At 35.4% G+C, this 15,869-nt stretch overlaps 3 protein-coding genes and 1 long non-coding RNA gene across 4 annotated transcripts; 1 reads left to right on the top strand and 3 right to left on the bottom strand.

Annotated features, from left to right (window-relative positions):
* Positions 1–1,752: 1,752 nt before the first annotated feature.
* LOC135803665 (uncharacterized) lies at positions 1,753–9,341 on the bottom strand. Its single transcript, XR_010550846.1, has 4 exons — positions 8,889–9,341; positions 7,135–7,172; positions 2,169–2,272; positions 1,753–2,091 (listed from the first exon to the last, which is right to left on the bottom strand). It is a non-coding gene; the product is annotated as an uncharacterized lncRNA (long non-coding RNA).
* Positions 9,342–10,076: 735 nt separating this feature from the next.
* Positions 10,077–11,381, top strand: TBC1d7 (TBC1 domain family member 7). The gene is made up of 4 exons (XM_065317330.1): positions 10,077–10,353; positions 10,414–10,876; positions 10,935–11,064; positions 11,127–11,381. Exons 1-4 carry the CDS (start codon positions 10,167–10,169, stop codon positions 11,229–11,231), a joined length of 885 nt encoding a protein of 294 aa, XP_065173402.1. The 5' UTR covers positions 10,077–10,166; the 3' UTR covers positions 11,232–11,381.
* Positions 10,978–11,823, bottom strand: EMC6 (ER membrane protein complex subunit 6). The gene is made up of 2 exons (XM_065317338.1): positions 11,586–11,823; positions 10,978–11,520 (listed from the first exon to the last, which is right to left on the bottom strand). Exons 1-2 carry the CDS (start codon positions 11,713–11,715, stop codon positions 11,312–11,314), a joined length of 339 nt encoding a protein of 112 aa, XP_065173410.1. The 5' UTR covers positions 11,716–11,823; the 3' UTR covers positions 10,978–11,311.
* Positions 11,824–11,899: 76 nt separating this feature from the next.
* Positions 11,900–15,756, bottom strand: LOC135803658 (PR domain zinc finger protein 10-like). Its single transcript, XM_065317327.1, has 5 exons — positions 15,576–15,756; positions 14,749–15,507; positions 14,272–14,430; positions 12,664–14,208; positions 11,900–12,472 (listed from the first exon to the last, which is right to left on the bottom strand). Exons 2-5 carry the CDS (start codon positions 15,482–15,484, stop codon positions 12,453–12,455), a joined length of 2,460 nt encoding a protein of 819 aa, XP_065173399.1. The 5' UTR covers positions 15,485–15,507; positions 15,576–15,756; the 3' UTR covers positions 11,900–12,452.
* Positions 15,757–15,869: the final 113 nt, after the last annotated feature.

Below are 15,869 nucleotides of genomic sequence, written 5' to 3'. Positions count from 1 at the left end.
GTTTTCCTGTCTGCACTTAATTTTCGTTTGTAACACCCTGTATATTTGTTTCCATTTGCAACCACGAAGAAAATTGACTTTCCTAATTGCTTTATCCCGCTAGAACTTCACTAAGTGGTAGGTACGCGCTTGCTTGCGTAAGTCTTGTTTCAATATGGCGGCATGAATTTTGTTGACTTGTAAAATCTATACTTGTATTATTTTACATTGTATTTATTAATAAAGAAATGTTAAGAAATATTATGTCTTATGCTTGGAATGTACCCCTTCTATCATTTCTGGTACAGGCCTCTAAGAGAATTCCCTCTCTCAGGGGATGATCCCCACTATAAAAATTGTTAAGGTATCCTGTATGATTTGTGTACTCCATCTTTCATTTCAGCTACAGGTCAGAACTTGTAAGAATATTTTTAAGTGTCCCCTCTCTTGAGGCGACTTAAAAATTAGAAATATTTTTACAAGTTCTTAAAAGGATGTCCTTATAAGGAGTTCCCTCTCTCTGGGGATGATCCCCCACCATAAAAATTGTTGATATGCCTGATAATTTCGGGGATGAAGCGCAGAGACATCGTAGCTGTAGGATGGGCCGGGAGCAATGGACGCATCGAAGTAGTGGGACCGTAGACTGTCTTATAACGACACGTGCCAAAAAATTTTAAAATTTCATCCACTCCTGTTCTCTTTCTTCTATCTCCTCCTCGACTCTACTCTACTACTCTCTGTTCTCTTCCATCTACCTTCTTCTTCTCTACTACTCATTCTTCTATTTCTCTGTTCTCCCGTTCTCCTTTTACTTTCTTAGTTCTCATGTTGCCTTCACTTATATTTCAATTTCTCTTATATTTCGTTGCAATTCATATATGCAACCCAAATTACACCAGATATTTTTATATTTTAGAAAAATGCCTACTATAACTGAGATTCGATCCGTGTCTGCTAGCATGCCAGCAGGTGCACGTCTCCACTCGACCACCGAGTGTTTTTATCATTGTTATTTGATTCTTCTATATATGTTTCTGTTTTTATTATGTTTTTAAAAACAACAACACAATTCAAGCAACAGCAATGCATTGTACACGCTTCACGCACATAAGATTTATATACTATATGATTTAAGACACCGATACTGAAAACAACAAAAGGGAAGCCACAAAAAATAAGAATTAGTTTATAATATTACAATGTGTTTTATTGACAACATTTAAAATACATATATCTTTCAAATAAAAAAACATTGACGAATCTCAAATTTCGCAGCAGTAAAGACTTACCTTAAAATGCGCATCTCCAATACTTCTTTCATGGTTATTATTGTTATACATTTTAAAATAAATTAAAAACCCTATGCTACCAGTAGTAGTTTCGCAATTACACTTGGTAAACAAAATTATCAGGTTGTCATGCACAGCTATGAACCTGCTTTCATGTGCAGCAAATAACATTTAACACTAACTGCAACATGGCTGTACAGAATCAAAACACCACACACATTAATTCGACAATACAAATTTGTGCAATATATCTACAGACTAAAACAAGTTGGTAATTTCTACATTAAAGTATTCCACTCGAAACATGTGTCTTTGCATTAAAAACAACAACATTTGCATTACAACAGCAATAAAACATAGTGTCTACGTTTTACACAAATAACACAAGCTACATTTATAAACAAAACACAAATACAATATATCTACAGATTAAAACTAGTTCCCAAGTGCAACGCGGATAACACAAGTTACATTTATCAACACAGACGATTTAGCCATTAAAATAAACTTCTAAGTTCCACATGAATAATACTAGAAGACGACATTACTTAAGTGTCCCGAGAACACGTTGTAAGGAAACTTAGAGATGCTTTTTTGTTAGACTTGTTATATTTTCAACAAAACTCTCTCCAATACAGGGCAAGAAATCATTTTGTCCGGCACCATAATCTGTGTAAAAAAATTAGGAAAACATTAAATTCTATCACTTACAATTTGAAACAAGTCCGAAAATCCTAGTGCGTTCTGAGGAAACCAAAAGACGTTTATCGTCATGAACGCGATAGGCCTGTGCAGATTAATAGGTCGCTTCCACATATACCTGAGGTGAAAACAAAACCAAATTAGCATAACAACGAACAAGGAGGAATTCAAACAATTTACATCCAATTTACTCACCTTGGTACTGCTTCTCACGGCAAAGTAGACAAGAATTAGAAAATCAATTTAACAGCCCATCTTTAAAAACAGTTCTGCTGTTCTTAAGACGGCGCTCCCGAGAACTATGAGAAAAGAGAATTAAATATAGTAGTTTATAGTAGTATATTTTATGTACAACTTCTAAGGCTCACAAAGAACACAAACATTTTTGTAAAGATTACTTCACCCTTTATATGTGTGTAGGACAGTAAAATATTCCTTATTTCTATTTCACTGCTACAGTGATAGAATTATAACACTTCACATTGTAAAATAGAAATGTAAATTTTATATATATATATATGTTATATGTATTATATTTTATGTATAATTGTGACAACACACCGGGGCTAAGCTAACACACACGTGGATTGTAAGCGTACTTTACACTTCATAAAACACGTTTATATGTCAATATACTTATATTTATTTCCTTTTATGTGTTACAGTGTTATAATTGTAACTCAACACCATATAAAATTAACCTAATAATTATATAAGTAATTACATTAACTTAACACAAACAAAAATAAAACTTTAAATATTTATGTTTTATGTATTATATTTTATGTTGGCATTCGTGGTTGGTGTAATTGTGACAATCTACCAAGGCTAAGTTAACACACACGTGGTTTGTAAAGTGTTCTTTACACTTTATAAAACACCTTTAAATATCAATAAACTTATATTTATTTCCTTTTCTGTGAAACAGTGTTATAATTGTAACCTAGCGCCATATAAAATTAACCTAATAATTATATAAATTAATTTAATTACTTAACAAAAACAAAAATAAAATTTAAATATTTATGTTTTATGTATTATATTTTATGTTGGCATTCGTGGTTGGTATAATTGAGACAATCTACCGAGGCTAAGTTAACACACACGTGGTTTGTAAAGCGTTCTTTACACATAATATAACACGTTTATATGCCCACGAGTCAATAAAATTATATAGAGCGAGAGCCAGTGACGGCCAGACTTTCGTCATTTTAGGAAAGATGAAATTTTGTCCATGTGTTTCTCCAACACAGGTAAGAACGATCCCCAATTATGAAACCTGGATCGTGGTTCCTTTGGCAGTTAACAGCCAACAAAGATGTACAAATGATGACCTCAAATTCGTTATTTTAGCAAACTCCATTTTTACATATTTTGTTCGTCACATTATTATAACATGCGCTGCTCATTGCCAGTCACCTGGTATGGTTCCAACCCTAGCCAGACACCCCTAAAGTATATTTTTTTTAACTTTTTTACTTTCGTTATATTAGGAAAGCTGAATTTGATACACATTATACAGAGAGCTATAAAACTGTGTTTTCCAGCACACCAGACAGTTTGGTCGGTTCTATCATCCTGCCAGACGCATTGAAAGTGTTAAAAGTTGCAAAAGTTAAATTGTTTAAACATGAAATTTTCAGAGTTATTTTATTTGAACAAATATTTAATAATAATCATCACTGTCGTCGATAACTGTTTTCTGAAAATTTCATGTTTAAACCATTTAACTTTTGCAACTTTTAACACTTTCAATGCGTCTGGCAGGATGATAGAACCGACCAAACTGTCTGGCGTGCTGGAAAACACAGTTTTATAGCTCTCTGTATAATGTGTATCAAATTCAGCTTTCCTAATATAACGAAAGTAAAAAAGTTTAAAAAAATATACTTTAGGGGTGTCTGGCTAGGGTTGGAACCATACCAGGTGACTGGCAATGAGCAGCGCATGTTATAATAATGTGACGAACAAAATATGTAAAAATGGAGTTTGCTAAAATAACGAATTTGAGGTCATCATTTGTACATCTTTGTTGGCTGTTAACTGCCAAAGGAACCACGATCCAGGTTTCATAATTGGGGATCGTTCTTACCTGTGTTGGAGAAACACATGGACAAAATTTCATCTTTCCTAAAATGACGAAAGTCTGGCCGTCACTGGCTCTTGGTCTAATATTTACCTACTTCCTTTTCAGTGTTAGGGTTATAATTGTAACAAAACTTTTTAAAATTAAAATAAATAGTTATATAAGTTATTTTGTTAACTTAATATCAACAAATGTATTTTTTTAATTATATTATTTATTTTATAACTTAGATACAGTCAAATTTCCACCAAGTGTTTTGAAAATTCACACAAATCGTAAAAGTTACAGAGCGATTTTAAGGCATTTATAGCGTGATGTCGGGAGACGGCAATGTCGTATCGCATAAAATGGCTATCGCTTTATATAAATTTGAAAATATCATTAAAATCGCACAAACGGTTCTCGAGATACAGCCAAATTTCCACCAAGTGTTTTGAAAATTCACACAAATCGTTAAAGTTTGAGAGCGATTTTAAGACATTTCTAGCATGATTTCGGGGGGCGGCAATGTCGTATCGTATAAAATACCTATCGCTTTATCTAAATTTGAAAATACCATTAAAATCCCACAAACGGTTCCCGAGATACAGCCAAATTTCTACGGAGTGTTTTGAAAATTCACACCAATCGTAAAAGTTTGAGAGCGATTTTAAAGCATTTCTAGCGTGATTTCGGGGGAGGGCAATGTCGTGTCGCATAAACTGCCTATCGCTTTATATAAATTTGAAAATATCATTAAAATCGCACAAACGGTTCCCGAGATACAGCCAAATTTCCACCAAGTTGATTGAAAATTCACACAAATCGTTAAAGTTTGAGAGCGATTTTAAGACATTTCTAGCATGATTTCGGGGGGCGGCAATGTCGTATCGTATAAAATACCTATCGCTTTATCTAAATTTGAAAATACCATTAAAATCCCACAAACGGTTCCCGAGATACAGCCAAATTTCTACGGACTGTTTTGAAAATTCACACCAATCGTAAAAGTTTGAGAGCGATTTTAAAGCATTTCTAGCGTGATTTCGGGGGAGGGCAATGTCGTGTCGCATAAACTGCCTATCGCTTTATATAAATTTGAAAATATCATTAAAATCGCACAAACGGTTCCCGAGATACAGCCAAATTTCCACCAAGTTGATTGAAAATTCACACAAATCGTTAAAGTTTGAGAGCGATTTTAAGACATTTCTAGCATGATTTCGGGGGGCGGCAATGTCGTATCGTATAAAATACCTATCGCTTTATCTAAATTTGAAAATACCATTAAAATCCCACAAACGGTTCCCGAGATACAGCCAAATTTCTACGGAGTGTTTTGAAAATTCACACCAATCGTAAAAGTTTGAGAGCGATTTTAAAGCATTTCTAGCGTGATTTCGGGGGAGGGCAATGTCGTGTCGCATAAACTGCCTATCGCTTTATATAAATTTGAAAATATCATTAAAATCGCACAAACGGTTCCCGAGATACAGCCAAATTTCCACCAAGTGTTTTGAAAATTCACACAAATCGTTAAAGTTTGAGAGCGATTTTAAGACATTTCTAGCATGATTTCGGGGGGCGGCAATGTCGTATCGTATAAAATACCTATCGCTTTATCTAAATTTGAAAATACCATTAAAATCCCACAAACGGTTCCCGAGATACAGCCAAATTTCTACGGAGTGTTTTGAAAATTCACACAAATCGTAAAAGTTTAAGAGCAATTTTAAGGCATTTATAGCGTGATGTCTGGGGACGGCAATGTCGTATCGCATAAATTGCCTATCGCTTTATATTATTTTGAAAGAATCACTTAAATCGAACAAACGGTTAACGAGATACAGCCGAATTTCCACCGCGTGTTTCGCAAATTCACAAAAGTTGTAAAAGTTTGAGAACAATTTTAAAGCACTTCTGGCGTGATTTCGGGGAGCTGCAATGTTGCATCGTATAAAATGGCTCTCGCACTATATTAATTTGAAAGAATCATTTAAATCGAACAAACGGTTCACGTGATACAGCCGAATTTCCACCGCGTGTTTAGCAAATTCACAAAAGTTGTAAAGGTTTGAGAGCAATTTTAAAGCACTTCTGGCGTGACTTCGGGGAGCTGCAATGTTGCATCGTATAAAATGGCTCTCGCACAATATTAATTTAAAAGAATCATTTAAATCGAACAAACTGTTCACGCGTTACAGCCGAATTTCCACCGCGTGTCTCGCAAATTCACAAAAGTAGTAAATGTTTGAGAGCAATTTTAAAACACTTCTGGCGTAACTTCGGGGGCGGCAATGTTGCATCGAATAAAATGGCTCTCGCATTAAATTAATTTGATAGAATCATTTAAATCGAACAAACGGTTCACGAAATGCAGCTGAATTTCCACCGCGTGTATCGCAAATTCACAAAAGTAGTCAAAGTTTGAGAGCTATTTAAAGGCAGTTCTAGGATAATTTCGAGGACGGTATTCTCGCATCTTATAAACTATCTCTCGACCTATATTAATTTGAAAGACTCATTTAAATCTCACAAACAATTCCATAGATACAGCTCAATTTCCACCACGTGTTTCACAAAAAATATAAAAGTTTGTGAGCCATTTTAAAGAATTTCTAGGGTAATTTTGTCGCATCGTATAAAATACCCTTCGCGCTATCTAAATGTGACAATAACACTCGAATATCAAAAAGGACACTCGAGATATAACCCAATTTCTACCGTGTATTTTGAAAATTGTGAAAAATTGTCGAACTTTGCAGGCCATTTTGGGACATATTGTGCATAATTTTACAGGAAGACGTAAGTGCGTTATCAGTAACAGCCTTCCCTTGTCTGAATGAGAAAACAACATACTGCGCGTAATGTTCATTTTGGCGGAGGCGTATTATTATTATAATACACGTAGAGATAATAAAAAATATAAAAACGAGTCCCGAAGAAGTTCCCGATTACCCGGAGATCTTGCAGAGCTGGCACGCAACTATCCTGCGCTATTGCAACTTGCACGAAGAACGCGATAAAAAATATTTATTTACAAGGATGCATTAAACATGTACTTTCACAAAATATGGTAGAAAATTATATACTCACCAATACATTGTTCAAAGGACCCCAATGCTCAGAAAGTACTGTAATTAAATAAAAACATAAGTTAGAACATTTGATATTATGGTCACAAATAAAAAATAGAACTTGTTCCACAACCTATGTGTACAATATTACAACTTATGTTACTTACACAAGAACTAATACAAAATTAAATTCAATCCATCTCACTTGACGATAGGAGCTGCGAGGAATATGTTGCAACTCGTCCAGCGACGAACACTGAACAATCCGAGCCTAGCAAGCAGCAACGACACACGATAACGGACAATGTTTTTACTCGTAGTTAAATACGCGGCCATTTATGAATTGCAATAAATATTCACAAAAATCGCAAGAAGAAAATAACTTGTGCTAAGGGACTTTCAGCGCTCGAGTAACCAATGTTAAACGAATATAACGTGACTTGTCAAATATGCAGAAATATTTTAAGCCGCGAGGAACACGTCTTAAATCACGAGTAACCGGCACGGAACTAGTCCCACCCAACCGAAACAGCAAGCCGAGTATGCAGCTACGGCGCACGACAGTTACTGATAAGAATGAAAATGAAATGCGCAAGGCGGTGTGTCGACGGCACGCGATTTTGTTGCACGAATCAATAGGCACAATACAATACATTACATACAAAATTTGATAATTTTTATCGACGATTTTCGATAATTAATATCTCTCAAACTAAAAGCTATAGCTACCAACGAATAGCCGATTATGAAAGATTGAAAAATTCGCTATCAGATTAAAATATAATATAATTATATTTCCAACAGCAAAAGGTAAAAAAACGCGACTAAAACTGCTAAAAAGTGACATTTTTCAATTTTTGTCAATTTTATTCAATCGCGATTATCTCATAAACTAAAAGAGATAATTAAGATTGCATCGCAGCGTCTTAATCTACGGATTATTCTCTATAAGATAGGCTAGTTAAAGCGGAAATCTGAGAGATGAAATTTTATTTCTTAAGAAAAAATTGCCAAAAAGGTGCTTGATAATTTTTATCAACGATTTTCATAATTAATCTCTCTTAAACTAAAAGAGATGGCAAGCAGAAAATTGTTGATTGTGAAAGATTGGAAAATTCTCTATCAGATAAAAATATAAAATAATTATATTTCAAACAGCAAAAGGTCAAAAAACGCGACTAAAAGTGCTAAAAAGTGACATTTTTCAATTATTGCCAATTTTAGTCAATCGCGAATATCTCGTAAACAAAAAGAGACAATTAGGATCGCATCGCAACGTCTTAATCCTCGGACTATTCTCTACAAGATAGAATAGATTTAGATTTTTATAATAAACTATTACACCTAATGTAAAATTGTTAGTTATATTCATGATTTGAGAATTGATGAATACTTGCTTAAACGATACCAATATAAACTGCAAGATGTGATATTTGCAGGTAAACAAACTTATCTCTTGTGCGAAATCGCGTGATCGCACACGGACACAGTGTGCACTCACCACCACCGACAAGCAATATTTAACGCGAAAACGTGCATCGTAGTGCCATCTAACCGACTATCTAGTAATGGCAGGTTTAAATTTAAAACAAATTTTATCAAATATGCAACAAAGTTGATATTGCATGAAAATGCCAGTCATAAGCAATTTAATAATGCCTATAAAATCTCAAATATTGCTTTAATTTATACTCCATGATACAATATAATAATATTACATTCACACATCGGAGAAAAACAAACATTCGAAATGGTCAAATAAAAGTTACTTACTCAAGCACGAAAGGACCGCCTAATGACGAAAAACAACATGGCAGGAATGTATCCGATTGACCGACAAAGTCACACGGTAACCGACCATAAAACCAGCAATCTTGTAATTTGAAAAATGAACATCAAAACCGAGCAAAAAAAACTTTTATGAACATGAACGCACAATTAATCACTAACATAACACTGCAGATGCATGTTACAACTAAGTCGATTGATGACCGAACATACTCGAAATGGAAATTTAGAAAATAGAAGACCGATCACATGATACGCGTCGCGGGAAATACGTCTAGATACTCCAGCGACCGGCCTGCAACTGACTGCAATCCATCGATAGCGCTTGCCGAAACTGCACGCGCAAGAATGCGACAGTTCACAATAAGACTCTGTGCCTGCTGCATAAACCCGACAGGTAAAAGCAATAGATGCACAAAGCCAGCGCGTCGATGCCACGCAACCTTGAGCGCGAATTTGCAATAGGCACAAAATCCGGATCTAAACCATAGAAGAAAGTGCTGCACACGGGATATTGCAGATAGTGCTGCCAGCATGGTGAGGCGTAAGGTGACGGCGATGAATGCAATAAAAAAGTTGTTTATAGACAAACTCAGATAAAAGCAAGCACAAATGCTCACGTTTGTCGATGAATATAAAAATAAGAAATACAAGTCTATTTTATGATTAAAAGTGCATCATAGTCCCATCTATGAATGAATGTGATAGTAGTGCCATTATTTAAATTATTATATTCTACACCAAATATTTACGTTTGAGTATTAGACAATTAAAAACAGGTTGCATTGATTTGAGGCGACCCAAAGTAAGGTAAAAGTCATAGTAAGTGAGTGGGGAAGGACTGCACATACCTTTGCATCTGAGCAACCACGCAACTGTTGCGGGCACACCTTCCCCCACTACATTTTGCGGGTCTGACGCAGGTATAAAAGGGCAGCACGCAGGAACCAAAGTGCTTTGTCTGATTTGTCCAGGCAGTTTTTAGGTTCTTCTCATCTCGTTCTTCGGGTTGTTTTAAGCCAGTTGGGTTGATGGATGTATCATCTCGGATCGAATATGATCCGTAGTTTTGCAATTATTTATTTATTATTTTCAGATATCAATGTTTATTAACAATTTGATATATTTTAAATTTAAACAATATCTTCACGCTTCTTTTCAACTCATAGAGGGCGTTTGTTAATATTGAAAGAATAACCTAAAGTTAAATGTATGAACATTGTATGTCTCTATAATAAACAAACTTTATAATCCGATATTAAAATGGCAAACGAAAAGGGCAACTTCAGACTGCCGTACTATGAAAAATGTGGATTTCGAGGCGAAGAAAAGAAGTCACTTGAAATAATCCTCAAGGATAAACCATTAGACAAGATAAAACTGCAAAAGTTTTGTGTTGGTTTTACTGTGCCAGCCATCTACCGAAATTTAGTGTGGAAGCTCCTTTTAGGTTTGAACTAATTTAAAACCTATTTAATTCAAACCTCATTAAAATAAAGCACAATTACAGAAGTAATACCTGTTTATACTGACTCCCATGAGTTTGTCATGGAGCAGAGAAATCTGGAGTACAAGGAACTTGTGAGAGCATTACAAACTATGAGAATAATTGATGCCTGCACACCTAAAACACATGTATTTTATGCTGCCTGGCTGCTGCAAAGTGGCAGATACAGTTACGAATGGACACAACCACAGCAGGATGATCAGTTTATAATGTTAGCACATGTTTTCCTACAACACTTTGATAATGAGGTGGATATTTACTGGCTGACCAAATATTTATATGAATATATCATCAAATACAAGAATGACTATCCAAAGTTGATTGATAGACTGTGGAGCTTGCTGGAGAAAGAAGATAAGGAATTGTTTCTGCATTTACAACACACTGGTTTGCAGAAAGCCATTCCAATTGGAAAATGGTTTGATAGTTGTTTTGCTGGAATACTTAATGAGAATCCACTAGCAAAGTAAATATTATATAATATTAAGAAGTAATTTATGTGTAATTTTGTTTTAAATTTTTAGGATTTGGGATAAAATTTGTGGTGGATCAGTAAAAATTCTCATCTTTGTGACAATTGCGTTATTAACGATACAAAGACACGAGCTACTTAAATGCACAACATTACAGGCTTTCCTAGACTGCCTAAAAAATGTAATTAATACTATAAATCTAAATATTTGCTGTTCCATAACAATATTTGCATTGTTTTACAGATATCAGAAGAGACAGCCGACCTAATTGCAGTGAAATCCATTGAAATGTGGCAAAAACACGGCAGTCCAAAGAATGTCAATGCCAATAATAACTCTAATAATTGATTATCATAATTATTATAATTTAGGTCTTGTTATAACTTAAAAAATTCAATCAAATTTAGATTATGACTTGTGATTTACATTTAATATACATGAACCATGCCATAGAGGAATGTCCAGCATAGAATATAAGTGAATAACTGACCAAAGAAACCATTTGTGAATACTTGTCTCCTGGAAACAAAATATTTGTTGAATTGTGAGCCTGCCTTTGAGATGATCATGAACCAGAGGAGGAATACTGTAAAGATGTAGAATGCAGCTCCATACAAGCCAGTTAATCCAAGTAAACCTAAAATCATTGTAATAATAGTAGATTTCAATTATTTTAATTGATTAGGAAGTGAGTTATTATACCTGCTGTACATCCTGATAATGCAGCCATGGATGTACGACAATATTCGACAACTGTGGCATTGTTACGGATTGCTGCTTCGCTGTACGCTACCGGCTGCACGTATTTCTCAGATTTATTCTTTGTCGACATCGCAGAAGAGCGTTTTAATTGATTAATTAACTATTTAGTATGTGTGATGACAGCGATTTTTCGTTTCAACTTCTTAGGTTATGTGCTACGTACAAGTAAACATACAGGGTCTTCTAAACTTCTCCCAAGTGAAAAATTAATTAAACTGCTTCACTAAACGTACTATGAGCTCAAAACATGGAAATCTTTAAGCAAGCAGCAATATATTAATTAATAAGCTTCAAGATAAAGTTGTACAATTAGTAAAATTCAAATATTTCCAAAGTACACATCAATTCATCTTGACTAGAATCAATCAGCAAAAAGCAGAGCATTACAATTTCATCACTTCTGCCATCTGCGGGCAAATAGCACTAAATTTTTATCAAAGAGACCCAATTTTAAATGTCCACAAGTAAATATCTTCGCAAAAGTGAAAATGCGCAACAATCGGCAAACATTTTTCACTAAACAAGAACAATGTCATATCGAATTTTTGCGTCAGCGGCAAGTACAAGTAACAAAACAATAAATTAAACAACGGTTGAATCATCTAATGGTACGTGGGTGTTCAGCCCACGGCACAAAAGCAGTGCAATTCAATAATTCACCCCACTTCGCAACGGACGCTTCTAGTAGCAAGTCCGGTGAAGTGAAACAATTAATTCTTCCTCGGGTTACCAATTCGCATTGTCTTCACAATGCATTCAACGAGGAATCCAAAAAGTTGCCAACAATTTCAGATCGATTGCGATTCTTCAACGTGGAGGAACAAGACCTAAACAAAAAAAATATTCATTTAATTTTTAATTCATTAATACAAAATGTGGTTTTGTTTCACTTCTTTTATTATTTGTGATGTGTGTTGCCTAATCGACATTTTCAACTGTCGATATTTGCAAAAACGAAATAATTTTTTAAAAATAATAAATTATATCAAAACAAAACACAAATTGATTTATAATTTACCATTTTCAATGTTAACAAGCCCGTAAAGCCTCTCGTCGGTTGATATGTCTTCAGGATGATGATTGCCATTCGCAAGTGAAATCAACTGATAATACCCTTCCTCCGTCCCAGCCACATCACAAACCTCCGCCAGGAGATTAACATCCTTCTCCGCAAAGTTCTGCTTTTCCATTTCCATCATCTCCGAGTGCTTCTTACGCTGATGTTGCAATAATTTCGCTTTACTAGCGTATTGCCGATGGCACCAACAGCAGGCCTGCGGACGCGTCGTAAAACTACCAACAGTCTGCGAAAAAGTCGGATTCGGCAAATCCATAACTTTACTGCTTGTATCAGCAGCACGGTGTCCCAACGGCAGCGCCAGTCCCGGGTGATTTTTCAAAATATGCGCTTTACGCTTCGAACTCGACTTGTAAATCTTCTCGCAATAGTTACAATAATAATCCTTGGTGATCCTATAAATAGGCAAGTTCAGCTCCGGAACTGTTTCAGGACTCACATCCGGATGCCGCTTTGCGAGGTGATTCACCAACATTCCACGACGTTTGAAACCCAATAAACAAGCGTGACACTTATAGATAAATCGATGATAATCCGTCGGTTCAGTTTTAACTTTGCGTTCGTTTTTTTCTTCGCCGTCTTCGTTGTGTACCTTCTTGCAATGTTCACGGAGTTTATCTTTGCGTTTGAACTGTTTGCCGCAGTCCGCGCATAAAAACTCGCGATGATCCGAGTGTTTCAAAGTATGCATACGGAGTTTATCGAGAGTCGGGAAGGCTTTATCACAATCAGGACATTCATGCACTTTATCGCAATGGAAAGCCCTGATGTGTTTACGGATAATGCTGTACTTAACGAAAACTTTCTTGCATGAAGGACACGTAAATTTTCCGTCAACGGAATGTTTCGTCACGTGACTTTTCAGTTGTAGAATATGCTGGAAACTCTCTTTGCAAATCGGGCATTCGTAAACTTTAACACCGAATAAGTGTGTTTTCAAATGACAAGACAGCGCGGAACTATTGAGGAAACGCTTGTGACATTTATCGCATTGCAATGGTTTGGTTGCCTCATCGCCGTGAACCATCATATGACGCTGAATGCGATCACTAGTCGCGAAACCTTTGTAACACTTCGGACATTTGTATTCCTCTTTTTTCTTCACTTCTGGTAATTTACCTTTATTCGCTTTAGGTACTTCTGGTTTTGATTGCTTTGATTGTGTCTGCGTCTGAGTATTTCGGCGGTTATTCGACGCGAATTTGTCGTCGTGTTTCTCCAAATGTTTCTGAAACTCTTCGGAGGTAAGAAATTTCATGGGGCACTCGTAACAAGGCCACAGATCGTCTTCGTCTACTTCCGCTTCCAAGACGGGGAGGTTTCTGCGCAAGGCGTAACTAGAACTATAGCCGACAAGCAATTCTTGCTTAGCGTGAATATTCTTAGTTGTAAGAAAGTATAAATGGTTGTCTTGTTGAAAGAGAACCAGGTTTTGCTCGGAGTGTTTCGTGGCGAGTTGAACAAAGCACATCCAATTAGATAAATCTACATAAAAACAATTTTTACATTAAAAAACAATAAAATTGATTGAAAAAATGCATATCTTACTATCATTTGTAACATACAACCGCTGCAAAACTCCATTAACATCAACGGAAAGATGTACTTGATCCTGCTCGTATTTGATTTGATCCATGGATAAGACACCTTCGATCGGTCCGAACTTGGTTCGGCATGGAATGAACTTCTTTGCAAATACACTTTCATCTATAATATAACACCAGCAATGCAAGTATTAACGATATTAACACCATCATATTAAATAACGTAACCACAGTCCATTTACACTTTTCATCCATTATTCCCTAATTAATTAAATTAAATTTAATTATGAACCAGGTCTTGGACAAGTCGGTCTGTCTTTTATAAAATAAAGTAATCCACCAAGCAGTAATGTAAATATAATGAGATTTAATGTAAGTAATGTAGCAAAAAGCTTTTCTGCATTTGTGAACTTGGCAGTCATTTTAAAAATTTGACTTTTATGACAAATTTTGATTTTATTGAATGTAAACAATTACTTACCACCGCGTTGATTTTTGTTTATAACCAAATGTGAAACAGGCAACGATGCTCTCGCGCGTGTCTGAATCGGTCGATCGCATATTTGCTGCACAGCCAGAACTAAATCCTCTTCATGTTCAATAAACTCATTATTCTCTTTTGTTTTCAAAATTTCCTGCCCTAAAGTTTCTTCTGTTATATTCTCAGCAAGTTGAGATTTCAAAACATTCTCATCCAGTGATAATAAATCACTATCCAACAAAACATCTGTGTCCATAAGTTGAGAATCATTCAAACATCTCTCAACTAAATAGGATATCCCAGTAGCCTGGTCTGTGATCAGAATATCAACATCTTGATCCTGATCAGGCACCATTTGAATGTTTTGTACCACTGGATGTGAATTATCAACCATTTGTAGGAAATCATTTGGTGATAATTCATTGGGTTCAGGTTGTTGGCTGGTGTTTGTTATTATCTGTTTAACAATGCCACTTTGGTTTGTTGTCTCAGTGTACATGGGACTGTAAGGTGTGATTGCATCCATATGAGGGTCTAACATGTCCAAGTTCTGGTCAAATTGGTGGTGAGTGTACACCTGTGAGTGTTGTTCAGGTGGCGGCTGCATGTCGGTCGTGGGTAATTTGTAGTCGTTCTTGACGTATTCGACGGCGATGCAGAGCACCGAATCGTTGTTTGGCCAGTCGAGGGGGCCATCGGTGCAGGGCTGCAGAGCCCCCTTAATGCTTTGCATCATTTTGTCAATCTATCCATACCAAACTGTACAAACACGCCAAATTAAATTATTTAATTCAGAACTGGAGTAATTGCGGTTTTATTTCTCTTACCTTCGAGAAATTGCTAGGTTTATTTAACAAATGAAAATCAAATCGGATCGGAAATTTGTTAGGATCCACCATTACAGTTTCGCTTGTTGACGTGCATTGTTGCCATTTACATTCAACGTTTGACAATGAAACAAGTGAAAACAACGCAAAAATTTAAATTAAACCGAACAATATTTAAAATTTTACGTAAATTCAAATAAAAGTACAATAAAATTATTAATTTTAAATGTTTATATCAATTTTATACTAAAATTCTCAAAAAATCACATTTTTTCTATCAAAAGTTACTTTGTA

Source organism: Atheta coriaria, unplaced genomic scaffold (genome assembly GCF_025399875.1).
Source record: "Atheta coriaria isolate IRGN ID8LTWV9N9 unplaced genomic scaffold, Caltech_Dcor_3.1 hic_scaffold_3_pilon, whole genome shotgun sequence".
NCBI lineage: Eukaryota > Metazoa > Arthropoda > Insecta > Coleoptera > Staphylinidae > Dalotia > Dalotia coriaria.
This window is presented reverse-complemented; position numbering and strand designations above follow the sequence as displayed.

Bases quoted from the DNA above. Each gene is read 5' to 3' on its own strand.
- TBC1d7 (XM_065317330.1), top strand. From the start codon at position 10,167: ATGGCAAACGAAAAGGGCAACTTCAGACTGCCGTACTATGAAAAATGT. The intron at 10,354-10,413 runs GTTTGAACTAAT...GCACAATTACAG, and splicing joins AGTGTGGAAGCTCCTTTTAG to AAGTAATACCTGTTTATACT. The intron at 10,877-10,934 runs GTAAATATTATA...TTAAATTTTTAG, and splicing joins AATGAGAATCCACTAGCAAA to GATTTGGGATAAAATTTGTG.
- EMC6 (XM_065317338.1), bottom strand. From the start codon at position 11,715: ATGTCGACAAAGAATAAATCTGAGAAATACGTGCAGCCGGTAGCGTAC. The intron at 11,521-11,585 runs GTATAATAACTC...CAATGATTTTAG, and splicing joins ATTATCAGGATGTACAGCAG to GTTTACTTGGATTAACTGGC.
- LOC135803658 (XM_065317327.1), bottom strand. From the start codon at position 15,484: ATGATGCAAAGCATTAAGGGGGCTCTGCAGCCCTGCACCGATGGCCCC. The intron at 14,209-14,271 runs GTAAGATATGCA...GTTTTTATGTAG, and splicing joins GTTGTATGTTACAAATGATA to ATTTATCTAATTGGATGTGC. The intron at 12,473-12,663 runs GTAAATTATAAA...TTTTTTGTTTAG, and splicing joins GCTTGTTAACATTGAAAATG to GTCTTGTTCCTCCACGTTGA.